General features: G+C 39.7%; 1 protein-coding gene across 5 annotated transcripts; it reads left to right on the forward strand.

Moving 5' to 3' along the window:
• The first annotated feature begins 1,998 nt into the window (after positions 1–1,998).
• On the forward strand, positions 1,999–24,272 carry LOC148032300 (uncharacterized). 5 transcript variants are annotated; one of them, XM_087682946.1, is made up of 10 exons: positions 1,999–2,483; positions 2,610–3,193; positions 3,289–3,341; positions 3,449–3,551; positions 3,626–3,678; positions 3,776–3,819; positions 20,562–20,862; positions 20,985–21,349; positions 21,528–21,712; positions 23,688–24,272. In XM_087682946.1, the coding sequence occupies exons 1-9, from the start codon at positions 2,437–2,439 to the stop codon at positions 21,673–21,675; spliced, it is 1,698 nt and encodes a 565-aa protein (XP_087539072.1). In that variant the 5' UTR covers positions 1,999–2,436; the 3' UTR covers positions 21,676–21,712; positions 23,688–24,272. The 5 variants fall into 5 exon arrangements, with proteins under 5 accessions (XP_087539072.1, XP_087539074.1, XP_087539071.1 ...); XM_087682948.1 differs by lacking the exon at positions 23,688–24,272 and having other exon boundaries at positions 2,622–3,193; positions 21,528–22,070; XM_087682945.1 differs by lacking the exon at positions 23,688–24,272 and having other exon boundaries at positions 21,528–22,069.
• The last annotated feature ends 3,114 nt before the right edge of the window (positions 24,273–27,386 follow it).

Below are 27,386 nucleotides of genomic sequence, written 5' to 3' on the forward strand. Positions count from 1 at the left end.
TTGGTGGATGCGGTCTAGCAGGTGGTTTAAGCAACCATAACCATTAGTTTTCCATATAGTACCCTTGAGTTTGTAGGAGAGTGATGTGAAGGTCATGGAGGTGGTTGCCATGCTCATAACAACACTAGTTTCTTTTTTTGTCCTTGAAGGAGGAGCATGAAGTGGTTTTCACTATTCTTCTTATGCTTTAAGCACCTTTTCAAGGACTTCCTTATTTCCCTTGCTAGGCTTCGGATTTGTTTCAAGGGTCAAACTCTTTCCCTTGCTCAAAAATAGGCAATGTCTTCTGGATTGAAAGCTATGATTATCTTCACACTTGGTAGTACCAAGTATATATGTCATGTTCTATAATTGATGTCACATTTGATCACATATTTGAAAATTTGCCCAAATAGAATTGTCTCCTTTGCATTATCGTGATTGGGTCAACCATAAAACATAGTCAATAGGCTTTCAGTTGGGATGACCATTAAGAAATTGCATTTGCCTAGAAGGGAATAAAGAGATCCTATGTAAGGATGGATTGTAGCATTTGTGGGTGAGAACTCCAACTATTTGATCTCAATCCACGGGTCACGGATGAGAACATTGTAGTTTGCATCTTCGTCAATGAGAGTGTTGATCATGTGCTCTCATTTTGTGATAAACTTGACCTTGAGATATATCAGTTGTATGAGCTCTTCATCTTCAAAGTTCTTATTGGAGGCTTCAATTGTTTATATTAAAACATCAAGTCCTTTAGTTCTAGTTCAATCCTCATTGGTTGCTTGATGTTGGGGATGGTCTCGGTGCACATCTAGAGTGTGGTGCTCATGGTACCTTAGGTTAGCCTTCTTACTAGGTGGTTCTTGTGTTGTATACCCAAGCTTATTGCATCCCCAACACGATATGGTATTACGTGCTTATAATAATGTGCAAACCAACTGTTTGTGTTGGAGAGATGCATTCAAATATTTATTTTATTAAGATAATAAATCATTGCTTTGTCTCCAAATTTATGCTCTTTCTGTATATTATTATCACCATAAAGTCATTTTTGCATTGTCTAATTTGTCTAAATGGGCTTTTTGCCCAAATAATGGATGGGCATGAAAGTAGTTAATATATTGTGACTTAAAGCTTTATGTATTACAATTCTAGGTTCTTTTCCTTGGTTCATGTACTCAGCATGGAAACCAATAAGGTAAAACCACTAAAAGGATCAACCAAGATAACAACTAGGTAAGGTCTTTGACATATGTAATACATATTAGAGGTCTTAGTTCTCACCTTCTTCTTTTGTATGGATGCAAGTACAACACTTAACATGCCCAAAAATGGGGAGAGAGACAATTCAAATGACCCCCAACTCCAATATGCAAGGGAAATACAGAGACACCTTAGGCACATGAGGGTGAATCCATAAGATTTCAAGTTCACTTTAGCTTGGTTGGTAGCATGACCCTGCGCTTTTAAGACAAAATGCAAATGGAAGATCAAACTGCAAGCTGATAGAGCATCTTAGGTTGCATAGGCAAGAGGCAAGCTTTGTTAGCCATAGAAATCATGCCACATCATCATAATCTTCTCATTGATAACTTCCCAAACATTTTCCTATCATGTGCATGTAGCTCACCTCAGAGGTCAAGTAGGGTTTGACACAATCTAACCTCTTGCATATGCCCTTGTTTCCAGTTAATTCTAATAGGCACCTTTTTAGCTGGAAATCAAATGGAAGAGCACCTGTGCTATGAGAGAGAGAGAGAGAGAGAGGGGAGGAAACTTTCCTCATATAGTTACGTTGTGCAAAGTTGCCCCAAAACTACCTAGTATTCCTTGTGCGTGAAAAATCCTAATATTGATTTAATGCTCACCAAAAAAAGTCAAGTTTCAAAAGCAACCAGTTTTTCTATTCACAATCCATATCGAATACCAATTTTATAATTAAAATACTCAAAAAAATTCACCCTTATTTTTAAGGGCGCCGTCATTTAGAGCCATATTCTGGATGGTATGTGCCATACTTCTATACCTTTGGCTAGAAAGATTGGAGAGTGTGCAGAACTCTATGGAGAGACTAGAAGGGGAGTTCTGCAGACGGCCAGCCAGCAACGCTGCTTCGTGGGGCTAGAGAGAGCGGCGGAACACGGGTTAAGCACATTCCTAGACTCATCAGAGGAAGGAAGCCATTTCATGCTGTCACTGCTCAGCAACCTCTTCTTCAATACCAGAAGCTGACTGTGAAGCAGACAATTCCAGACATTTCTGCATTTGGCCTCCATCAAAGTAAATATTGGAGGACTATCGTGAGGCTTGATTGTCGCGAACCACAGCACCTGGTCATTCAAAGCCTGGCCTCTGTTTGATTTTGCTTGCTTCTGACACGGTTGCACAGCAAGAAAGCACGTTGGCATAAGGCAGCCTTTCAATGTGGCTGCCATCGCTCTGTGGTGGAGTATGATCTCTCCCTTAGACATGCTTGAAGCATCTGCATTGCAGTGCAGGTACTCAATTTCACGTTGGATATGCTAGCCTATCAGTAAATCTATTGTTTTTTTCTTGGTCCCCCGAGCCAGCAGGGTTGGAGATTTATTTATTTGGTAGTAATCGTGCATTTTTTCAATATACAGTCCTCGTTTCAGGTCGGTTGTCCTCTTGCAGTTTGATGCAATTGGCGGTGCTTTAAGCTCCACAGTAGCTTCGCAGAACAGTCTGCCACCTGTTCTGCTAAGATTTGGAAGGAATAAGCACGTGAAATTTGTAAATTCTTGTAGCAACCTCCTGGTACAGTCACCATGGACATCATCCTTTGTTAGACATGTTTCTACTGGGCAAGCTGCAGGGATTGATGCCACTCACAAAAGAATCTCCAACATAGTTACGGCTTTGCCAATGGAGACAAGTGATGATGACGGCAGTGGATTGTGTACAACTTGTATGTCTTCACTGCTGCCTGTCAATGGCTCTTCTACAATGGCCTTAACCTTGTCACCTCTTCAAAAAGAAAATTCTCCGATCAAAATTGAAGGTCTTGAAATGTGCGATTCCACATCTTTATCTCAAAGAATCACAAAAAGCAATGCCTTGACTGAGCTTAAAACTGAAGATGCGCTTCCTAGTACTCAAGGAACAGATGCTGAAAGAGACAAGGGCTGGAGATTGAAGAAACGAATAGTTGAGGGAATTTTTGTGAACAGTAAAGCATCACTGCAAGGTTTTTAATTCTTAGTAACTACTTTTGTCTGATTTTTTCTACTATTCAATAGTAGATGAGACTTAATGCTTGTCTTGGGTATCTCTCATGTACAGAGACTTCAGAACAGATTGATGAAGGAATGGCCTCTGAGTATGGAAAACACACAGTATGTGAAAGCTGGTTTGTCTTTCCTATTTGTTAGCTAGGTTTTGCATTTGTGGGTGATCCCTTGTACTACGATTGCCCTTTTGGTCTTTTATATGTCTCTGCAAGGAAGTGGCCAATTGTATTGAGCGTGAGAATCTGAGACGGCAACGAATAAGCCATAGAAATAAGGGGAAAGTACCCTGGAACAAGGGACGAGCACACACAGAAGGTATATATGGTGCTTTAAGTTCATTGGTGAATGTGTGCTTAGTGCTAACTGTTTTTTGATCTTACTGTTTGCAGAAACCAAACAACGCATTAGAGAACGGACTGCTCAAGCAATGAAGGATCCAAAGGTATGGGAGTATGTATTATCTGCTCTTAATGCCTTAAGACAATTGTTGTTGGACTGTGGAAGTTGAAGCTGCTTAGAGTAGCCTTTGTTATATGTAGTTACGGGAAAGATTGAGGGTGTATGCAACATCAATTACCCTAAGGTATGCTAGATTCTTTTGGCAAACATTGTGTTTCTTTCACATCACAAGGAGAAATTCAATCACTTTGGAAATGTAAGTGTAGAACTTTGATAGGCCGATTCTGATCTAATAAGTTGAATCCTTGCTCTTTAGGTCTTAAACAGACTTTTGTTGCTCTTGTAGTACTGATTCTTGTGAACTCTTCTCAGTGAAACTTGGTTTCAGTTTCTTCTTTTTGGTGCTTTTGCATCTTTGTGGAACCTCTCTGCATACTACACAGCATTGAGTGTCCATGAGTGGGTAACACCTGACATAACATCAAAATGAAAGATTTCTTTGTGGCCTTGGAAGTTGGTAGATAAAATATATGAAAATTCAATTATTAAATTTTGGTACATTAATTATCTTATGATTTTCATCTATTAATCACCTAGATACTAGTTTCGGTACTCTTCTTTGTGCCAATAGCTAACCTGTGTTCCCTCAGTTCCTGAAAAATACTTTCAAGGCATTCTTGGATGCTGTTGGAAGATCAGGTTAACCATCTTATGGGAAGTAGGTTGAACACCTGTTGAGCTCAAAAGGTACCTTTATACACTCAAATAATCCATCAATAGTTTTGGAAGGTGCATTACAGATGTCCTTAGGGTGTGTCTGTAAGGAAATTCTAGGCCAAATAGAGAGAAACACAAAGTGTATGGCAAGTACTCTGATGAATGCTCAATGAAGAAGAGGGTGTATAGAAATGGGAATGATACAAAGGTGCCTCAAGCTTCTGTGTCTCAAGGACCAGGGCAGAGATGTGTATTGGAGAGATGCCAAGAATAGCTCTGAGAGTGTGTTGTACCCAAGATCGGTTCTGTAGGCAGCAGCAGCAGTCCATTGGTGTCACTGATGCTGTTGGTAGCTGAGATGGGAGTGCAACACCGTCCACCAGAGCAGTCTGCATGTAGGGAAGATCTCTGGGACAGCAAATGCTGCAGCAACAGGAGGCTGAAGCACAGGCTACAGCTCTGGTAAGTGGCGCAGCTAATGGTGATGGATGGTGACAGCAGTGACAGTCTCAGGGTAGTCAGCAGAAAAATGCAGGCTTTCCTGCTGTTGTAGAGGGCTGGAACGCAGTCGCAGCAGGGTGTGGAGAGCTCCAAATGACTGGTGCAGGTGGCTGGAGGCTGGCATAGGTCACACTTGATGACATTGTGGATCATTTTTTGCAATCATAGAAGGAGCTAACTAGAATGCACTAGCATATATCTAAGCCATGAAGAGGGTGGAGTGACACAGGTTTTGTGCCTCTTGGCAGTCAAGATTTGAATTGTCCTTATCTAGGAGTTTGTTGATGCCTTGAATAGGGTTTTTCCTACCAGTTAGTGAGGTTTTTCTAGACACCATGACAGTAAAATCTAGATTTGTTTGTCAACAAGGGCCTACGTCATTTCAGACATTCGAGATTTGGTATTTTAAAATCCAGAATTTGCCTCGTCATGAACGTGAACAGAATGTCACGAAGGCCTAAAGTACATGTACGCTTCCTTCTAAGGTTAAAGCGCTCAAAGTGTCATTTTTCCAAAAAAGCTGATACATTCAGACCAATTATGAGATCATTGATGATTTCATTCACCTCGCCATTTTGAAGGATGCTTCACAGCCAAAACCAAAAGAAAGCACTATGCTTCCTTTAGAAGAAAAAGTGCCATGATGGCCCATAAAATCCCATGCAGAGTACAAGAATATGCAACATACAAATCCGGAGCTTGGTAAAAGCTCATCTCTTCTCAAAAGGATGGGGCGATGACCTAATGTTATGAAAAAGCTTTGTAGATCAAGTTATTGTGGAGCCAACAGAGGTGTGGAGTTGATAGAGCCTAGTGGATAGAGTTCTATATTTGCTCAAGAAGGTGCTACAATAGTCGTGGAGGTGGTGGAAGAGGAACAGGTCCACGGCTACTAATTTGAAAGAGAAAGTATGTAAGCTGTAAGAGAGCTCATAAGCTTAAGTTTGGGTGTTTTTGGGATATCTTGAGAAGGAAAAAGAGAGGATTTCAAATTTTGGAGACTTGGCAAGTTCAATAAGGTGGTGAAGGTGAATGTTTTGTCTAATAACTTTAACAATTAGTTTATGTGAGCATGTGTAGGTCGGTTTGAAAACCAAATTTCTAAAGAGCCAAACTTGCAGCTCAACAGCCAAGAATCTTTAAGAGCTGCTAAAGCGTAGTGAAGCTGAGAAGGTGGAAGGCTCTACAGTCGTTAACTTGGTCTAAAGATTTGAGGGTGGCTATTGCAAGGAAGTGAATATCCATCACGTGGGGTGGTAGAGAAAGTGCTTTAAGAAGATCTTCATTCTCAGGAAGGAGCCCTACGAACTCAATTTGCTAACACCAAAGTGAAGTATTTGTAGAAAATAGTAGCTAGCTGTGGAGGAGAGAGAATCAAGAGAGTGTACAATAGACAACAGATGGTACTTGCTTGCTTAATTGAAAAGGTAGGTGAAATTACTACTAAGGTTTAGGTCTAAGGTTGGCCCAACCGCACTTCCACCAACTAACTAGAGTTAGGGTTATTTACTTTAGAGCCTAGTGTCACTACTTTAATGTCCTAAGACACTAAGTGTACACACTCTACATTGACACTTTAATTTCAAGTGTCCACACCACACAAATTACATTGGGCATTGCTCAGAATTGGCAAACTCTAACATGCCCTTGCAATGCCAATGTGATAAAGTACAAGGAAGATCAATCATCAAAGGGTAGTTTGTTTAAGGACTTTCAAAAAGCCTCAAATAATGCTTTGGTGAACATGTTTGCAACATTTTCCTATGTAGGAACATACACTTAGCTGATCTCTCTTGGATCACATCTTTCTTTGATATAATGATAATGAACCTCAATGTGTTTCGTGCGTGCATGAAACACAGGATTTTGCGCCATTGCAATAGCACTCTGAATGTTACAATAAATGGGTATAGGACCCTCCAACGAGATTTGTAGATCAGCCAACAATTTATGCAGCCATACATTCAACTGTTGTTGTGAAAGTTGCCTTGTACTCGGCCTCACAAGACGAGATAAGCATTGTAGGTTGTTTCTTTCTGAGCCATGAAATGCATGAATGGCCTAGAATGGTGTCCACTAGCAGATCGTTATGTTTGAGTCATCGACCCAATCTGAATTACTGTAAGCTTGTAATTGCAAGTCTCCCCCTAGGAATAGTAATGCGTACATCTGAGTACCATGCAAATAGCAAAAAAATTTGCTTAACAACTTGCCAATATACTATCTGTGAGCTGTGCATAAAGCTACTTACTTGAGATACAACAAACAGTGTGTCAGGGCATGTGTTACAATGATGAATAAGACAGCCAATAGTCCAGTTGTAAATTGCAACATCAAGCATCTCACTACCATCATGCATGAACAGCTTCAGCCTTGGCTTCATTGGAATGCTCATCTACGCAAAAGCTTGTCCACATATTGTGACTATGGCATGATGGTACCATGCTGATTTGGGGTGAATTGAATCCCTAAATAATAGTATAGCCAGTCCATATCTGACATAGCAAAAACATGACAAATTAGCCTTAAAAATTGCAATTTTATCCTCTCTAGTTCCTGTGAGCAGCATATTATCCATGTAAAGAATGATAATCAGCAAGTCCCCCCCTTCATTCTTAGTGTAGAGAGTGGTCGCAGTTGGACCATTTTTGAACCCAATGCTGGCCAAATAAGTGTTGGGATAAAGGTCCATCTGACCTCCGTGTAAAGTACACGCACATTATTTAGCTGTACATGTGAATGCACCCGTGCCCTAAGTATAAATAAATTTTATTCTTTGTGTACCAACACATTGTTGGTACACTCAAATCTAATTGTACTTTCACTCTTCCTCATTGAGTCTCTCCAGCCGTCACTCTCACTCCTCCTCGAACTGCTACATCCAGTTGAGCTCAAACAACTGGTATTAGAGCTTAAGGTTCTGTGCACGCTTCCCAACGCTTCCCCAATCAGCAAATGTCAGCAGGCGAACAGTCCAGGTGGTAGTCGAGGGACCAGGCGGCAGGTCCAACGTGACGGACTTCAAACGTACAACGTGACCAGAGCAGTCTGGGCGCTGTATATGACGACAAGGGACTAGGTGTGCAGGTGTCGGTGCAGTGCGATGTGACCAGCTAGTTGGGCGTAGGCGAACGAAGCGGGCAGCTGATGGGCGCAGCAGAGTTGACAGGCGCCACGTGACAGAATGTTGTCAGTCCCATCACATGACTTGTCTGATGGGTCAACGGACCGTCATTCCGTTTTTTAAAATAAAAAAATCTTTATTTTCTTTACAAATCTCAATGGAAATTCCTTCTCTTAACGGGGGTTCATGCAGTGGAGGCACAAATCTCAGATTTGTGCAAATTCGAGCCCAGAAATTTGGGGCTTTTCCTAGATTTGATCTCGTCCATGCTTGGCAGTGACATTCAAGTCAGAAATTGCAGACATTGCATGTGGTGACCTCAATTAAATTGGGGATTTTGCCAAATTTGTCAGAATTTTGCTCTTTTGAGTAAAATTTCTTGACATTGGATCCCAAAATTTGTCACAATTTTACTCTTTTGAGTAAAATTTCTTGACATTGGATCCCAAAAATTGGGGCTTTTCATGTATTGATAAAATTTTGCTCAGCTGGGTCAGATTGACTGACCTTTATGCACTTTTGGACCTGAAATTTTGGGGCTTTGTGCAAAATTTGGTAAATTTCTGCTTTTTTGCATGTGTAGTGGCTAGTTCATGTATAAACAGTAGAGATTTATTTTTGGTTGAGGAAGAACAGCAGTGTGTTTATTGGTTCAGCTTGTGTTTCTGCGGTCCAGGGGGGCATTTACTCTTGTGTTCGTGATAAAGTGGCTGCAACTTCTTCCAGTTCAGACATTAAGAGTTTGATGGAAATCAAACGGTTTGATGGTCATGGCTTTGACCTTTGGAAAGACCGTATGTAGGGCATATTGTTCCTAAAGGATTGTGAGGATGCTTTGCAAGAAGATAAACCCGCACTAATGTCTGATGTAGATTGGGCTAGAGTCAACAAAAAGGCTGTGGCTTACATCCGCTCTCCAAACAAGTCCTTAAATAATGGCATCCTAGAGGAGGTTTGGTCTGGCAAATCAGCCTCATATGACCATTTACGCATATTTGGCCGTGATGCTTTTGTGCATGTTCGAGATGAACTGAGGAACAAACTTGATCCAAAATCCACCAAAGGCATCTTCATGGGCTATGGTGATGAGGGTAAATTTGGCTACAGAGTGTGGTTACCTCAGTCTAGGAAAATTATTCGCAGCTGTAATGTTGTGTTTAATGAGGCAAAATTGCTGAAAGGTACTTTAGCCTCTAATAAAGATATGAAAAAAGTCAAATTTCAGAATTTGCAGCCACCTATTACTTCAGAAAATGAGCCTCGTGGTGCTGTACCAGGTTGGAATTGATGATCAGCCGGTTATTTTTGAGCCAGATGATGATGGACAGCAAAATAGACTTGCTGATTATGAAATTGCAGGTGCTGGTAATGAAAATGAAGGTGCTGTACAGCATGAACAGCATGCTGAAAATGGCTTACAGCAGCCAATAAATGTTGAAAATAACATACCTCTAGATGTAGACCCAATTTTTGAAAATGTTGATCATTGGGTAAGTGGGTCTACACGTGCAAGAAGGCAACCACATAGGTTTGACCCCTCCTTGCATTATGTGACGCTTACAGATGAGGGCAAGCCTCTTACATACAAAGAGGCCGAGTCGTGCGAATTCAGCAATAAGTGGGAGCTAGCTATGTAGGAAGAGATTAAATCTCTATATGCAAATGATAGTTGGGATCTTGTGTCGTTGCCCGAAGGAAGGAAGCTTCTTCCAAACAAATGGGTTTTCAAAGTAAAGACAACAGCAAATATGTCTTTGCAGTTGCTGGTGGGGCTGTTTCTTGTTGTTCCAGGTTGCAAAACATCGTCGCACTGAGTACTACTGAAGCTGAATACATATCAGCTACTGAAGCTTCTAAGGAAGCTATATGGTTGAGCAGACTTGCAGAGGATCTCGGCATGTCTATGGGTACTACAGTTTTGGGATGTGATAGCCAAAGTGTTGTATGTCTCGTTAAAAATGCCACGTATCATTCATACACAAAGCATATAGATGTGCGATATCATTTTATTAGACAAATTCTGGAAGATGGTCTAATTACATTGACCAAGACAACCTTGCAGATGTTCTCACTAAAAGTCTAAGCAAAGCGCAGCATGAGCATTGCATACGACTAGTGGGTGTTGGTTAGAAGTTCACTTTGGACCTTTAAGTGGGAGGTGGTTGGGATAAAGGCCCGTTTGACCTCCGTGTAAAGTACACACACATTATTTAGCTATACATGTGAATGCACCCTTACGTGCCCTAAGTATAAATACATTTTATTCTTGGTGTACCAACAAATTGTTGGTACACTCAATCTAATCGTACTTTCACTCTTCCTCACTAAGTCTCTCCATCACTCTCACTCCTCGAACTGCTGCATCCAGTTGGGCTCCAACAATAAGCATCAATTTTTGAATACCATGCACAAGGAGGTTGTTTCAATTCACGAAGAGCTTTATGCTACTTGCAAACCAAGAGCCCTTTTCCTTTTACCCCAAACCTTGGAGGCTGCGAGACATAGACATCCTCATGAAGGTCACCATTCAAGAATGTTGATATCCAATTGATACACTTTCCAACCATAATGTGCAGTCAGAGCAATAACACACCTAATTGTACACATGTGGGATGTAGGAGCAAACGCCTCCTCATAATCTATGCCTTTATTTTGGGTATAGCCTTTTGCTACTAAAACGCGCCTTATACCTGTCAATGGTGACATTAGCCTTGTGCTCGAGTTAGCTTTCTTGCTGGTCGAGGTGGTGGATTGATGGTGGGACTTGGCAGATAGGGTAGAATGGCGAGTGGCACACTGATGGCCTTGGCGACAGTTTATATCTCCTTAGCGGATAGAGCTAGTGGCAACTGGGATTGAATGCCATGACATAAAATGTAGAAGAAAACAACTAGTTTATCTCTCCTTAGCGGATAGAGCTAGTGGCAATTGGGATCGAATGCCATGACATAAAATGTAGAAAACAACAACTAGCTATAGAGGAGAGAAATAAGAGTGTACAATAGAAGTAGACAGTGTGAGAGCTGAATGTAAGAGTGTACTTGCTAGCTTAACTAAAAAGATAGGTGAAAGTCAACCTAACCACACTTCCACCAAATAACTAGGTTAGGTTTATTTACTCTAGAGCCTAGTGTCACTACTTTAATGTCATAAGACACTAGGTGTACACACTCTACATTGACTCTTTAATATTAAAGAATCCACACCACACAAATTACATTGGGCATTGCTTGCCCAGAATTGGTAAATTCTAACAATATTGAATTGGCATGTGGAGCTATTGCCCTTGATGTTTGTATAATTGAGATACCCTTTCTAAGTTTTGGCTCAGGTAAACTATCTTAATAGTAGCATAAGAAATTCTTCTTGGAGGTGTTTGTTTGAAATCAAAGTTGAACTATAGTTATGCCTACCTAGGATCCAACCTGTACACGAGACAAGATACAAGCTAGATCCACGAATAAAGGAATTGGACATTAGACTCATCTCCTAGCCATAAAGATAAACCGGCTCACCCTTGATCTTGGGAGCTAGTAGCACTCTTGTACACAACCATGTCCCAAGACTTGACGTCCCGTGCCATCAATCCACACCATCCTAGTATACAAATGTATCGGCCTATGGTCCAAGAGTCCAAGAGTCGCGATCACATAATGGAGGTGCACAATAGGGCATTGAATCGAAGAAATAGAACTCGATTGCCCTAACCCTATAGCATCCTTAGTACATTTTGACGTATTGAGTCAGTCCATAATCACTATGACTAATGCTACTAGCACCCATCCGAATGTCCAAGGATATAGCACTTCTCCCTTTATAAATGATTGTTGTCCTTAGCAATATCCTTAGGAATGAAGCGGGAAAAATGACTTCGCAATGAACATACCGACTCCCAAGCAGCCTTCACCTCTGAGTGGTTTTCCCACTTGACCAAATACTCAGGACAAACATTCTGGATGCATCGTTTAGTCGTATGGTCAAGAACCAATTCTATTTGAGTGGAATATATTGAGCAATATCCTTGAGCTGCGAGATTCTCTCAATCGAAACAATCCATTTACCTTGTCGTTCTTTCAAGCGACTCATGTGGAACACACGGTGAACTCGTATGTTTGGAGGTAAGTCAAGTGGTCATAGAACATGCCTCTTATCTTCTTGGTAATTTGGAAAGGGCCACAATACCTTGAAGATAACTTACAACACTTGCCGGTAGTCATTGAGTTAGAGTCCCTCGGGGCTTTAAGGTATTTAAATCCATATGTCCTCATAGAGTTGTTGATCATAAAATGTTGCATGATCTTGGGCTGTTTTAATTCTTTTTCTTGCAATTGTTTACATCTCTTGTATATCATGCAGAAAGTGGACTATGGATTGCATTTTCACCCCTTTGAGCTCGAGCCAAATACTTAGCACTGTTATAAGTAAACTCAATTTGAGAAAGGTAACACTTCCAATCAAGCCGTCTATGGGAGACATATGTACATAGCATATTGTCCATAGTTTGATTTGTCCTCTTGGTTTGTCCATCGGTCTCAGGATACTTTGAGGATGACATAGACAATTGAGTTTTCATTTTTTAGAGAAATGCCAACGAGAAATGGCTAGTGGACTTGGGGTCTCAATTATTGACTATATTATTAGGCAAACCATAAAGTCTATGAAGATGCTCAATAAAGAGCCTAGCCAACTCCTAGCTTTTCATGGTGCTCTTTCTAGGAATGAATCGAGCCATTTTTGTCAATCGGTCGATCATGACCTAGATTGCATCATGACCTTGATTCGTATAGGGTAATCCTACTACAAAATCCATAGAAATGCTACTTTACTTCTCGTTGAGAATTTATAAAGGATATAACATTCTCGCTTGTTTGTCTTGTTTAGCTTTGTTAAGCTGACATTGGAAGCACTCATGCACGTAAGACTCAGCCAAAGTCTTCATGTGCCACCAATAAAAGTAGTGAGTAACTAAGGCTAAAGTCCGGTGTATGCTAGGGTGTCCCATGCTCAATGCATCATGATACTCGTTTAATATCTGCACTCACGCATGTAAGACTCAACCAAAGTCTTCATGTGCCACCAATAAAAGTAGTAACTAAGGCTAAAGTCCGGTGTATGCTAGGGTGTCCCATGCTCAACGCATCATGATACTCGTTTAAAATCTTCTTGTGGATACCTTGATTATCAAGCATACACACTTTGCCTTGTTTAAAAAGTAATCCATTGCGAATTACTTTTCTGCCATCTTCCTCTTAGTAGCCAACTTTTGGGCATTCGGACTGCCAAAGCTTCCTAGGGTACTAGGTTCCTCTTAGACTAATTGCCAAATCTTATCAAAGTGAAGATCATTTTGGGAACATAGTTTGAGAGAAAGATAGAAATCAATCGAAATTTTAGAGAAGGACAAGATATTAACTTTAGGGATCAAATTGAAGGCATTGGCGACCATTTTACTTGCAACCTTTCGTTTATGAATCTTGAAGTTAATTCTTGTAGCTTCACTCATCTTGTCTTGTGGCCATAGAGATCAGGTTGATCACAAAGGCATTTCAATGAATGGTGGTTAGTCCAAATAATGAATTGGGTATTGTATAAATAATGATACTAAATTTTAAGTGCATTCATGACCACCACAGTTTCTTCTCTTGATGAGTGGTATAGCGTCTTTGGGCATTTGTGAGGTTATGGCTCTCAAATGCGATGGGTCAGCCATCTTGATAAAGGAAAATATCCATAGGATAATTAGTCGCATTTGTTCGAACCCCAAAAGATTTAGTCGAATCAGTAATTTGCAATATTAGTGCATTAGCAACTAGTTGTTTTAATGTTTGACAACATTGATCGAGATCACCAATCCAACGGACTAACATGCTTTTTCTTGCTTCAGATACAAATATGTTAAGATCTCAGCAATATGAGCATAGTTCTTAATGAACTTTCGAAAAAATCCAGTAAAACCCAAAAACATTTTACTTGTCTTATCCAATAAAACCCAAAAGATTTTACTTGTCTAATGTCTTAGGAATAGGCCAATTGAGTAGTACTCGGTTCTTTTTGGGATGAATACAGGTACGATAAATCGAGATGACACGTCCAAGATATAAAAGTTTGTATGAAAAAATTCACATTGGGATAGTTTTGCAATAATGGCTTGTGTCTTAAGGGATGTAAGATGATATGCAAGTGGTGTGTATGCTTCTCTGACCTACTATAAGTTAGTATGTCATTGAGGAAAATGGCTATCCACTTTCGGAGATATGGATGAAATAAGTCATTCATTATTTGTGGAAAAGTTGTAGGAGCATTAGTAAATCCAAAAGATAGGATATAAAATTGATAGTATCCATATCATGTCCAAAACACAATTTTTGGGACATTCTACAAAACTATCTGTATCTAATGATAGCAGGACCTAGGATCAATCTTGGTAAAATATTGCATACCACAAAGTTGATCTATAAGAATACCTTATTTAGACCTTTGCAATCAACATAGAAGTGCATTGTGGCATCCTTCTTTTTTAGCAAGAAGGATAGGTGCGTCCCATGGAGATTTACTAGGTTCAATAAAACCCTTAGCTAGGTAATTGTGAAGTTATCCAACTATCTCGTTCTCCTCTTTCAGGCTAAATCTATAAGGTTGTTGAGAGATGAGATGGCTATTGGGCAATGTCTTGATCTTGTGGTATAATGTACCATAGAAGGTGAAAGTCCATCGGGTAATTTGGATAGAAAGACATCAATGTACTTATGTAGAATTGGATCCGAACATTTACTCATGTTTGAATTAATATCAACATTATTATTGGAAGAAACTGAATTACATTGCAATATAGACTATTGAACTTTTTCACAATAAAAAAATATAAGTAACAACATCTTGATGACAAAAACATAGATGATTGAACTTTTTTAATAAAACAAACGTAAATAATTATTATTGGAAGAAACTGAATTACATTGCAATATAGACTATTGAACTTTTTCACAATAAAACAAACATAAGTAACAACATCTTGATGACAAAAACATAGATGATTGAACTTTTTTAATAAAACAAACGTAAATAATAACATCTAGATGACCAAAACATCTACTAAATTCCAAAGTTGATATTATATGTATATTAGTTTCGGTGATCTCGAAGGATGAAGAACCCCTGATCACATGATAGTGACCATCCAGTTTAAAAGATAGCACATGAGTTTTATAGTCCATGTACAAAGAGGAAAATCTATCAAAGAACCATGGCATACTAAGAATGATATCAACATGGTCAAAGCTCATTAATCGAAAGTCCAAGAGCCCATGGTACTGCTAGAGTGAAAGATCCAGTCTCGACATTTGTGGACATCCAAACCCACAAAAGTGCCCCTTTTGACCCATCCTGCAATAACGACCCTTCTTTCTCATCCCTTGCAACACCTTTCTCTTTTTCGCTCTCTCAACTTTGAGCTGAAAGCAATCAATATTTCTCTTTTTTTCTATAGCAAAGATTTTTTTTCTCTCTCTCTCTCTCTCATGATTGCTTTATCATCATTCTCTCTCTATGACACATACATCTTCTCTTTCCTCAACTGATTACTAAATATTTATGTTAAATGTAATGTTAACATCAACACTGATATTACTATTGCTCTAAGGTGACATTATTTCGTCAGTGATAGTAATATTAAATACAATCGTCACCATTAAATGCCAATGTAACAATTAATATTACATGTGAAATTGATATTAAATTTAACGATCACATTAAAATTACATGTCATTGTTAGAGCAAAAATGTTGATGCCTATATGGGCTACAAGAGTTCAGCTACCAATGATAGTTTGCCATAGCCTTGTAGTGGTAGCTCCTCGGACTCCAATCACTAGTACCATTGAAAACCCTTATCCACAAGCATCTCCTCAACACAAAATCCAAATATGAGTACTTGACAAGTGACATACATTGTCATACCCATGATCGGCAACATGTGCCCCCTCGCTAGTAGTGTCTCATACCACCCTTAATGAGATAAAAGCATACCTATCAGGTGTGAACCATCACAGTTTTGTGAGCAAAAGTGGTTTTGTGCATGTCATTGTATCCTAAGATAGCAAGTTGAGGCTTTGATACCAATGATACGCCCATCTAGGATCCAACTTGCACACAAGATAGACACAAGCTGTATTCACAAAATTCAAATAAAGGAACTAGACATTAGAGTCACCTCCCAACCATAGAGCCAAACGGGCTCCAGATTGGGAGCTAGCATACCATGTTCCAAGAGTTGGCATCCCATACCACCAATCCACACCATCGAGGTGTACAGATGTATCAGCCTATGGACGAAGTGTCAAAGAGTGGTAATCACAACATGAATGTTGACAATAGGACCTTGAGTCCAATAAATAGGACTCGGTTTTTCTAACCTTGGAGTGTCCTTAGTGAATTCAGATTTCACACTAAGTTACTTCATAACCACTATGACCACTAATCGAGGTCGCTTGCTTCTTTCAAGAGGGGGATATGTCACTAGGTGGTGATACTTTTTGCAATTTCTTTCCTTATTTACTTATATAAATATTTTATTTTTCTTTTCTTTAGTTGTTTCTTTTTACCCCCAGAGTTCTCTTGGATTAAGCTGGGATCTTTGCATGACCAGAAGAGATAGCCATTGGGACAATTGGACTAATGGTTTGTCTGAGTCTTAGGGCCTGTTCCATATTGAATGGGCAGTAAAGAATAGTTTGCGAGTGGTTTGGGACTGCGTGCTTAGCCACTGGAGATGGTGTAGGACAATGAGCTTGGCCAAGACAGAAGATGCACATGTAAAAATGCTCACGGAATAAAAGTCACCGTAACTGAGCCACATTACACTTTTTGATGTGGTTACAATGATAAAAGTTGCTCAGATTAACTTGAGGAATGCAAGGGTCACCATCCCTAAAATTTAGGGAGTTATTATTTTTGGACCCCAAAATTTGTTCATGTCATTATCTTCGTTTTTGCACGAGGATTAATTCTCAGGTCTGTGCCGAGGTCAAATTTTGCACCGATCATGGAGAATTTTAGAGTGGAAGGTTTAAACGGGAAAATTGTTACATGTATGCCATGTGGCACGGAATGTTGTATTGGTCATGTTGTAGAGTCCTTATGCAACTGGTATTTACTCAGAAAAGATGAAAACCAACTGTTCACAAGTTATATATTTTGGAACATTTCATTTTTGTACCTTTCCATCTTTTAATTGATAAAGGAATACCAAGAGGGGCGCCGGTCTTCGGGGCCAATCTAGTGTTGAGCGAGGGAGTGAGGTCTGTGTGTGTGTGTGTGTGTGTGTGTGTGAAAAGACCAGGTGCTAATCGAAGGAAATACTGCTTTATGCGAGTCATAGACCAGTTTCAGCTACTAGCGCCCAACTTTGCTTATTTGTCACCACGCTTATTGTCATTTTGTGTGGAACTTGGTTGAGAGTATAGTTCTTTTTTACTTTGAGTAGGTGTATATAAGATGTGAGTATGAAAATGTCTTTTGCTACTCTGTCCTTGATATTGTAATTTTCCTTGATCCTTATACAATGATATTACTGATATTAGCTTTTTGCATGATTGCAAAGGGAGCACACTTGGATGCACCATGCCTCCTAGTTGTTGTTGTGTAGGTTTGGATGTGTTAAGAAGTGAATTCTTTGATATTTTTGTATCTTTTTCTAGGATACAGATGGTCTATGATTATTAGGTGTATAAAGCTTCTTGCATAAGTTGATCGACGTGTGTCATACCTAGGATTTTTTGGATTTTGTGAAATGAAATTGATTGAACAACCTTGTGAAATGCAAGAGTTGACATTCAAACTCATAAAAGATGGGTAATTGGGGCTGTGAGATAACTTGCTGAATAAAATTGAAGTATTTGTTTGGTGGTTGATTCATGAACAAAGTAACTTGATAATCAGCCAACTTGGGTAAACAATTGTGGTAAATTCAACGAGCAACCGTTGATACTCAGCCAACTTGATAGTGATATCATCCCTCTCAATGATTTTGAATATGTCAGGTATGATTGCGAGTTGTGTACTGGTCGAATACCATGGATGCTTGGTTTGGGGGATAAACCCCCACGACCTGGCTGTGCAAAAGCAGAGGACTTAAAGGGACAAGATGCGTCTATGTTTGAAGATCCCCCCAATGTGGTGTGTGGTTAGATAGGTAGAATATTGAATGGCGACGTAAATGTGGGTGTATATGCGAATGTAGATGTAGCAAAAGAGAAGGGTGGGATGGGAAGATTGGAAATTGAGTGTAGATGGGATAGATGTGAATGAAGATGAATGATTGTTGAAATTGAAAAGTGGATGATGATGGAAATGATGAGATTACCAACATCTTGCATGGAAGTAGGAATATAAGGAGTAACAAAAGTAAAAACTTGTGTGCCTAACTCTAGAGTGGAAGGAGGGGAAGTATATGAAGGTTTGTACTCTGTGTTTGTTTGTCGAATAGGATGGCTAGTCCCTTATGGAGGTTTTGTTCTTCGTCTAAAAACATTAGACATGTGCATTGAATCTGAGGGTAAATAATCAGTGTTACATTCCAGCCGTTGTTGGGCTCGATGCATGAGTATCAAGTCATGTTTGGATCGTGACCCTTCACATGGTCTATAAGCACCATAATAGTCAGATGTTTGTTCTCCTTTATCAAAATCTTGTGGGATAAGCTGAGAGGCCCACTCTTGCTTGGTTTTCGGCAAAGGTTATTTATGAGACTGAAGCAGTGAGGATGAGTTTGAGGCCATCTTTCCTTCTAAGTTCTTCATCTTGGATGTCGAGCTTTTAGAAAAAATCCTAGATTTTGTTAGAGAGGACCTAGCATTGGTACCATGTAAAGAAGTACTTGAGCACCAAAGATAAACACAACTGTGTGACAAAACACAAAGTGTAAGAGCTCAGAGTGAAGAGCAAGTTAGAGACGATGAACATAGAAGATGAATGAATAATGAATAGGTACAATGCTCAATGCAGTAAACACATTGTGCAGAGTGAATATGAAGGAACAATGCAGAGAGATGAGTTGGAGAGTGTGCCATACTCTCCAACTCATCTCATACTCTGTGTAGATCCTGAATTCAGCAAGCAGCCTCTCAATGTGATCAGAAGTTGCTAATGCAGATCTGTGAGTTTGGATCAGGCTGAACACAGCAGTGGCAGCTTGGGAACAGTGGGTAGCAGGGTGAGAAAGATCAGGAGGATGATGGCAACAACTGAAACTGCAAAATGCTGCAGTCAAGCTGCCGTTGAATGGATGGCGACTTCTGAATACTGCAAATGAAGGCTGGGAAGGTGCTGGCAGCAGTTAACACAAATGTTTGGAGCCCTGTATGCTGTAGGCGATGCCTGGAAGACAGTGAAATCAGGCTGAAAACTGTTGCCAGTTGCAAATGCAAGGTCTGGGTGATGTAGACTGATGGCCAAGAGCTGCAGCAAGGCTGGCACCACACAAACTAAGGTATGCACCAGGGAGGGGTGTAGACAGCAGTGGAGAAAAAGATGCCAACTGAAGGAGGACCTGCAATGAGTGAGATAGACTGATCGGAAGGGCAGCCTCCTATTTATAGATGTAGATGCTCTCAAATTAGGGTTTGGCTTATGGGACACACACTCTCTCTAGGAAAGTTTAGTAATAAGCATGTTTTGGGGCTCTATGAAAGAGCTAATCAGTGTATAATGCATTTTTTAGCTCAATAGTGCAGATATAGCAAGCATGATATAGACAAAGATGGGAGGTCAGTTGTAGAACTTGGTAGTGTGAGAGGGGAGATGCAGACATGCAATCAAGCAGGAGAGGGCCTCTCCCATGGAATTGTTGATTTGGAGATCATCCACTCCTAGAGAGTCCATTGCACGAAACTTACAAGGACTTCCTTGATGCAGAAAACCTTATCAAAAACTTTATGCAGAACTGCAGCTTTTGACATCATCCATGCCTTAGGAGGGGATAGCAAGAAGCTTTATAAGGACTTCGAAGGATGGATTGAAAGGCATTTTTGTGTGCATGTTGATGTCTATAGAATTCCTTTTCCAAAGAGGAGATATCATGTGAATCATAGTAAAACAATGTGGCTCTTTGTTTTGTGCATTTGCTGAATCTAAGTAGCTATTGACCAAAGCACCTAGTATGGGAGCACATGTTTTCTTTGTTTCAATGTAAGTGAAACCCCATTTATATGCCTGTTTCTTTGCTCAGGTGTCTTGAAATTGTGCTGTGCAACACATTTTTGTTTAGTGAAACCCCATTTATATGCCTGATTCTTTGCTCAGCTGTCTTGAAATCGTGCTGCGCAACACATTCTTGTTTAATTAAATATTTCATAGCCTTGAACTCAAGTCTTAAATGAACGTTTATAATGAAATACAAAGACTACCAGAAGTGAATTGTACATTTCTCATCACCATCGTAGACTTATCCAGAGAGTGGTGGATTGAATGTCAAGTTGTTAGTATGCGAGTCTTATGTCAGCTTTGTTCTTTGTTTTAGAATCAGTATTATTCGTTGCAAGTTCTTTCCTGTAGCTATACCTGGTGGATGGTTTCACAATGCTTGTATAGTACATTTTGCAGTCCAGAAACCAGGTCAAAAATAAAGAACAGTGTTTTAAAATTTTGGGAGGCAAAGAAGAGGATCAGACAGATTCAAGATACTTGTGTGTTGGAATGGAAAGAGTATATTGCAGAGGCAGCTAGGACAGGCTATGATGGTGATATTGTGTATCAATGGGACATGTTAAAGGCTGAACTCTTGCCTCCATGGAAACGTCAGCGAAGAGAAGGGGGGAAAGCTAATGCTGTCAGATCACCAGATCACAACATCAAAATAGCAGCAGCAGTGAAAGCTAAATGGGCTGATCCTGTAAGGGACTATAGACTTTATTCGAGGCATGTCTCAATTCATCTGTTTTCTGCACTTGATGCTAATGTTTTTGATTCTGGATACCCATTGTTACTTGCATTGGCTCTTGTGCATGTTTGCAGGACTATCGCGACAGGGTGCTAAAGTCCAAAGAGAACAAATATGGCTCACAACCCTCAGGGAGGAGGAGGAGCCCAGCTGGGAAGAGGACGAGGACTTTGAGGACAAGAGAGAAATCACATTCACAACCAGAAGACAGGATTTTGAAAGAAATAACAAAGGATTATATGCAGGTTTCAAAGAATGAGTTGAATACCGAAGGAACATTGAAGGAGAAAACTCTGAAGGTTAATAAAAAACCAGTTGTAGAATTACCTGCATTCAAAGATCCCCTCTCTGAGAAAAAGCTGGAGAAGCTGAAAAACATTCGTGCAAATCGCCTCTTTACAAAGGACAGAAAATGCAAGGAACTGACAGAACGAGCTAGGTATGTTACTGACTAGAATCTGCTCTGTTCTGCCTATTTTGAAATGACCTTGCCTCACTTCTTTATTTGGGACTTCAACAAGTTTAAAAGTTATTATCAAATTGTACTATGCAAGTCTTAAGGTATTGTGGAACTATGAATACAAGTCCAATTTATGAATAAACTGCATTCCTCACAGGATTCTAATGGCGGAGGCAAAAATAGCTGCAAGGGCTTTGGAAGTAGCAGCGGTTAAAGATAAGAATGCATTGTCTTCCTTACTTGAAACAAGACGTCTTCTAGAGGAAGCAACACGGTCCTTTGAGGCCGTAGGTCTGACAACCTGAAGTACTGTACAGCAACATGTGATGTCCACAATTTAAGGTAAATGTAGATCTGATGCAAGCCTTACAATGTTTCAAGCGTCTTCATGTGGTTGTTTACCTTGAAGCACTTTCAGGAATGCCACATGCATTCCTGATTTACCCAGAAGTATGCCCAAACATCTTTGCTGCACAGTACCCATTTGATGCCATATCTGTTGGCCATGCAATATGATGAAGTTTGTGGACAAGATTCCAGTATTTCCAGGGTTAACCAACCATCAGCCAAGATTGTGCAATAGGGATTTTAATAATTCTGTGGTTAAAAACGACTGGTTAGTTCTGAAGGACAGTTTCATCCTTTTGTTGCAGCTCAGTGGTCATATGATGTAAAGCAGGACATATTTATTTATTTCATTTGTTTCTGCTTCAAAACTATTCATCATTTGAGTTTCTGTCGTATTGCTTGGTGGTCATATCAGAAAATGTTTATTTGTTAGAATTGCCTGTAAGGACATACTGTTGTAATGGTTGGGGGTGCCTTGTCTGTTGTTGAGGGGAAAAGTTACCCCTAGTTAACTAGCACATAGTGGGTTTTCTATTTTTAGAAAGGGCTTGATCCCTTCCCACATTGACTCTCAAAATTAGCACAAGAGTAAAAGAAAACCAGCATAATATGTATCAGTGCAGGCAATGCTCCAGCGCCTGTAGATTCTGTCAAAACTGGTGGCGATTGATGTTTTTGTCAATTTAAGTCCTATGGTTTTTCAGTTGAGCAATCAGGTGCCTGTTCTAAGTCTTGATTTGGAAACTTAGACAAGCTTTTTACTCCAAAATGTTTTGGAACTGTTGTGTTTGACCAGGAGATAAGGTAGTTGTGTTTTGTTGAGTCAAACCCAGAATTTTAAGGGTCTGTTCAGACGGGTCCAGATGGATGCTTTTCTGAATTCCATGTTCTCCTTTTTATGCATGAATAAAACAACCGGACATTCGATGCAGAGTTTTGCTTTCTGAGTTGGTACATGTGGTGTAGTAATAATCCTTGGTTGGAGGCAGGAGTTCAAATCTTGTGCCTCCCATCTTCTTATAGAAGAACTGCTGTTCTTGTCCCCGCCACAATTCAACTTTGGGCAAATCCATAATGATCAAGGGTTGTTTCAAGGTAGTGTTTTCCTAGAGTCCTTAGCTCTCTATTGTGCACCTTTGGGACCATGTAGGAGATTTTCTGAATGCCACATAATGATGGAGCTTCCTACCAAGGGCATGATTCCTAGATTCAATTCTATGGAAAACACATTTATGCACATTGATATTACTGATCCATTGATAGTGAGGTCTTGGGTAAGAGCCTAGAGGTGAAATTATCGTTATCATACATGGGTGAGGTGAGTGGAGTGTTGGACCTATATGAATCAGGAACCACTGGGTACAGTGAGTTTCCTCAAAATTCTTAGAAAGTTTAGCCTTCTCTTTTAGGTTTTACTTTCGCCTCATCAAAGCCTTTACCGTGTTTCTCACCATCAAACAATACCTACCTCTGTGTGCTTGTGTGCGTTTGGCCTCGTGTAGATGTTAATACAAAGTTTTTTCCTTCTCTCTCTCTCTCTCTCTCTCTCTCTCTCTCTCTCTCTCTCTCTCAAATGCTATGCTCACGTGTAGTTAGGGTAACCCCAAAAGTTGGGCAATATGTGATTTTGTAGAACTCTGGTGGTGTCATTGTTAGGGTAACACTTGCATATTTGACAACCTTGATGACGTCACTTTTGGGTTACCATTTTTGTATAGGATTACCCCACTCACCATGCTAGAAAAAGATTTTCTTCACTCATGGTTCTAATAAAAGACCTTCAAGTCCTAGAGGATGCAATTAAGTTTAATTTGTGGAAATATGGTAGGGTTTGCAAAAGAAAACACATTGTATGTCCATGATTGAAACACAGTGAAGTCAAACTCTGATGCAAAAGCACAAAAATGAAGGTAACTAATTTGAATGAATGAGTGAATGAAAGGTATTGAATAATGAATGATGTGTACAGAATGCTGAAGGGGAGAGCTGTCCAAACTACCAACCAGAGACTCTCGTGGGAATGGGTTGAGGGAGGCGTTGATGTGTTTCATCCACTCCCAGGATAACTGATGCAGTTATGAATCTGAGCTTAATCATGGATTATGTAATGGCTGGACAGCAAAAGTATGTCCTAATCAACATGGGCCTTGGTAAGGCATATGATAGGGTCAGCCGGTCTTACATCCTTAAGGTCTTGCAGGCTTTAGGGTCTGGTTTTACCTTTTGCAGGATGATATAGGCTTTATCTTCAAATATGTCAGTCGGGAATGCCATAAATAGTTAGCACACTGAGGTATTCTCCTTGAAGCTGACCATAAGGCAGGGTTTCCAATCTCCCCACTTTTATTTGCAGTGGTTATCTAGCCTCTTCTTAGAAAGCTGGATCTTAAATTGGAGAATAATGTGCTTCGTGGTGTTACTCTTCCTAAAGGCTCTTCATTTGCGACTAGCAATGATGGACTGTAATTAGGTTCAGTTTCTTGGTGAGTGGTGAATACTATCAAAACTGGACTTCTTTTTCTTAGTTCGTTGTGTTACCCTTAAACAGAGTTTCAGTTACTATTTTAGAGGTTTCAGGAGAAGCTCTCTAAATGGAGGAAGATGACTTATGTTCTTTCTAAAGGTTGACTATCATCAAGTCATGTGTGTCTTTGTTGACAACTTATGTATCTTCAGTTTTCCCATTCATTCAAAATAACTGGAAGCTAAATTTAGATGGTATTTGATCCATTGGATCAGAAAGGCAGTGGCATGCCGTAGCATGGAATCAGGCTACTCAATCAGAGGAAGTTGATGGCTTAAGTTGAGAGCATTTGGCTCTCAGAAGGCTGGGAGGCTTGATTTCTATTGGCTCTAAAGTCTAGATTAGGACCAACCTTGGGCAGCAATCTTGAGAGACTGGATTGCAACTACCTGGACCCCTGCCCTCACCCTTTTGGAGCTTAGCTATGAGGATGTTGTCTTTGCCCTTCCCACAAAGGCCAAGATCAAGCAGTGAGTTGTGGCTCAGGACCTGGTGAATTCTTGGAAGGGGATTTTACACGATGTGAAATGGGTTGGAAGGAAAGGCATGATAGGGGACTCTTCACTGGGATTTTCTATCTGGCTGTCTAAGCATGCCTTTTCTGATGGAAGTCTGCCCCTTTTCGAGAATCCTACAGTTAGCATGAATAGGAAGGGTCTTCATAAGTAGAAAAAGACGCGTGGGATTAGTAGTTGAATGACCTCTAGTGCTCTCAATCCATTAAGCAGTGTGTGGGATTAATAGTTGAATGACCTTAAATACTCTCAATCCAGTAAGCAACAGTTTGGTCTCATGGAGGTGGTGGCTAGGTGGCTCCAGATCTTTGGAGTATGAAGAAGGATGATCTAGGCTAATCTGCAAAGAGAATCCTCTTATTGTTGGGTGAATCAAAGAGCTAAAGTGCTCTCTAAAGTCAAGTCAAGGAGGGTCTTTCAAATACCTTCTTATGAGCTCATATGTAAGGTCAACGAGGATTGGAAAAAGCATATGCCTTTGAGTTCCTTGGGCAGTGGGAAGAGGGGAGTACGTAGGGTTTGAAGGACATTGTGTTCAAATTGGATCTGCTCTTGTGGTGTATACTGATGAATAAGGTGCCCACAATCTCTGAATTCAAAGGTGCTTCTCTGGTGTGTCTGCTGTTCCAATGTCATAAAGAAAGACTCTCATTTGGTCTTTTACAGGAATGCCAGCCTGTTAGGCTTTTTGGAGTAAATGGAATGCATTGCTAAACAGGACCTTTTGTTGTTCCTTTATGGAGCGGTAAATATTGCTCTTCCCTTTTTGGGAAGTTGATAATACGTCTCTCTTATTTTGCATTAAAAGAATTGTAATCTTCAGGCTTGACAATTTTGACCCTAAAGTCTCAGACATGATTGTGGTAGCTAGATATCTGTTTTGGTCTATTTATTTCCTTGAATTATTGTGCAATTGCGTTGGACTTATTATGATGTGGCTCGTTGGCATGCTTCTCAAGTTTTGATCTTGATGAATGCCTTGTCCAATGTCTTGACCTAATGCCATACGATTTCTGCTTTGCTTATTGATTTCAATCTTGTCGAATGTTTTTATGTAGGAAGTATGTGGACAACCACTACAGTATGAAAAGTCTATGAAAGGATTCTAAGTTGGTGTTAGAATTATTAGGGAACTTATTTACAATATTCTAATTTGGTGTTAGAATTATTGGGGCACGCACTTGCAGTTTAGAAAAGTATATATTGTATTGAATTTAGCAAGGCAACTGATCAGAATCAGAATTGAGAACAGTAAATGTTGTATATGTAATCTAGTAAGGTACATAGTTAGAATAATAGCATATATCAAACATACCAATTCTCAACATTTGGTACCCAAACCCAAACATGCTACCAAAATTTGCTGTCCCTGCTGTCCCTATCGAGTATATGTCTCCAGTTGGAGTACGTGCAAAATTGGTAGGCTGCAAATGATATGTTTGCCAAAGTTAACTATTGTATCCAACTATAGGTGTATACAAGATAAATTCTACCAAGCAACAATTATGAATAAAACCCTCATTTGGGAAAAGCCCAAAAGGGCAAAGATCACATACACTATTGTGTGTCATTTTCCTACAAAATGCGTCTGAAGATGTGTTTGATATGCAGTCTATATGCCACTGTCACATACCTCTTTACACACACACACACACACACACAGTCTTGCAAGTACTCATGTGTGCATGCGTGCAGATATGCCCTCTTCTTACAAAGTGCATTTGAAGAGGTCTCTTACTAGTATATACCAAAAATTGTCATTTTGCATTAAGATGGCTACAATACATACATAGTCTATATGCTTCACTCACATGCAATCCCTTTAGATGTGCATGCTTGGGTGTGCACGTTGTTGTGATGCTATGCAGACACATTGTGAAAAAGCATGGAATGCATCATCATCCGACTTTCTTATTGATCAAGAGAGTCAATGTGATTTGAGTCATTAATACTAGTGTGAGTGGCATGAATGGTTTAAAATACTAGATTTTTGTATAATTTTAGCATATTTTTGATATTATTTATTATAAAAATTTAAAAAAGTTAAAAAAGCTTTTAGATTAGAATGATATGCAAAAAAGAAGTTGATTTTTTAGCCAGTTATGGGATTTTTCTTAAAAAAGAAAGATTGGCGAAATTATGCGCGTCGTGATCGTTGTTGATAGATTGAAAATTGCACTTTTAATTGAAAGAAGAAAAAGTGACCAGGGAGATCCCTGAGCAGGCATCTTGGGGTTTTACTCCCCTTCCGAAGCCAACAGAGCTTTCAGATTTAGGTTTCGAGCAGTAGGAGAGCTGTTATTTTGATGCACATTTTTGTTCTACGAAGGAGCTTTAAGTGATCTAATGCTTGGAGATTGCTTCTGAGTAGTGTCAAACAAAGGATTTCAGGTTCTATCAATACATATTGATTCAATTCATTGTGCTTTGTCTTTGTCATATTTACCTCTTGTTTATTCTTTTTTTTCTCTTCAATCTTTTATCTCTATTTCCTTTCATCTCTGATTCCTTGTGGATATGACATTTCGACAAAAATTCATTCGACATTGGTAAACTTGACGTGAAAGGTCGTCAAAAGAATGAAAGACAAGATGTGAGAATCTTTGAACACAATTTTCAGTGATATTTT

Source organism: Lygodium microphyllum, chromosome 8 (assembly GCF_053477565.2).
Source record: "Lygodium microphyllum isolate KBCC chromosome 8, Lygodium_microphyllum_v1.1.10, whole genome shotgun sequence".
Lineage (NCBI taxonomy): Eukaryota > Viridiplantae > Streptophyta > Polypodiopsida > Schizaeales > Lygodiaceae > Lygodium > Lygodium microphyllum.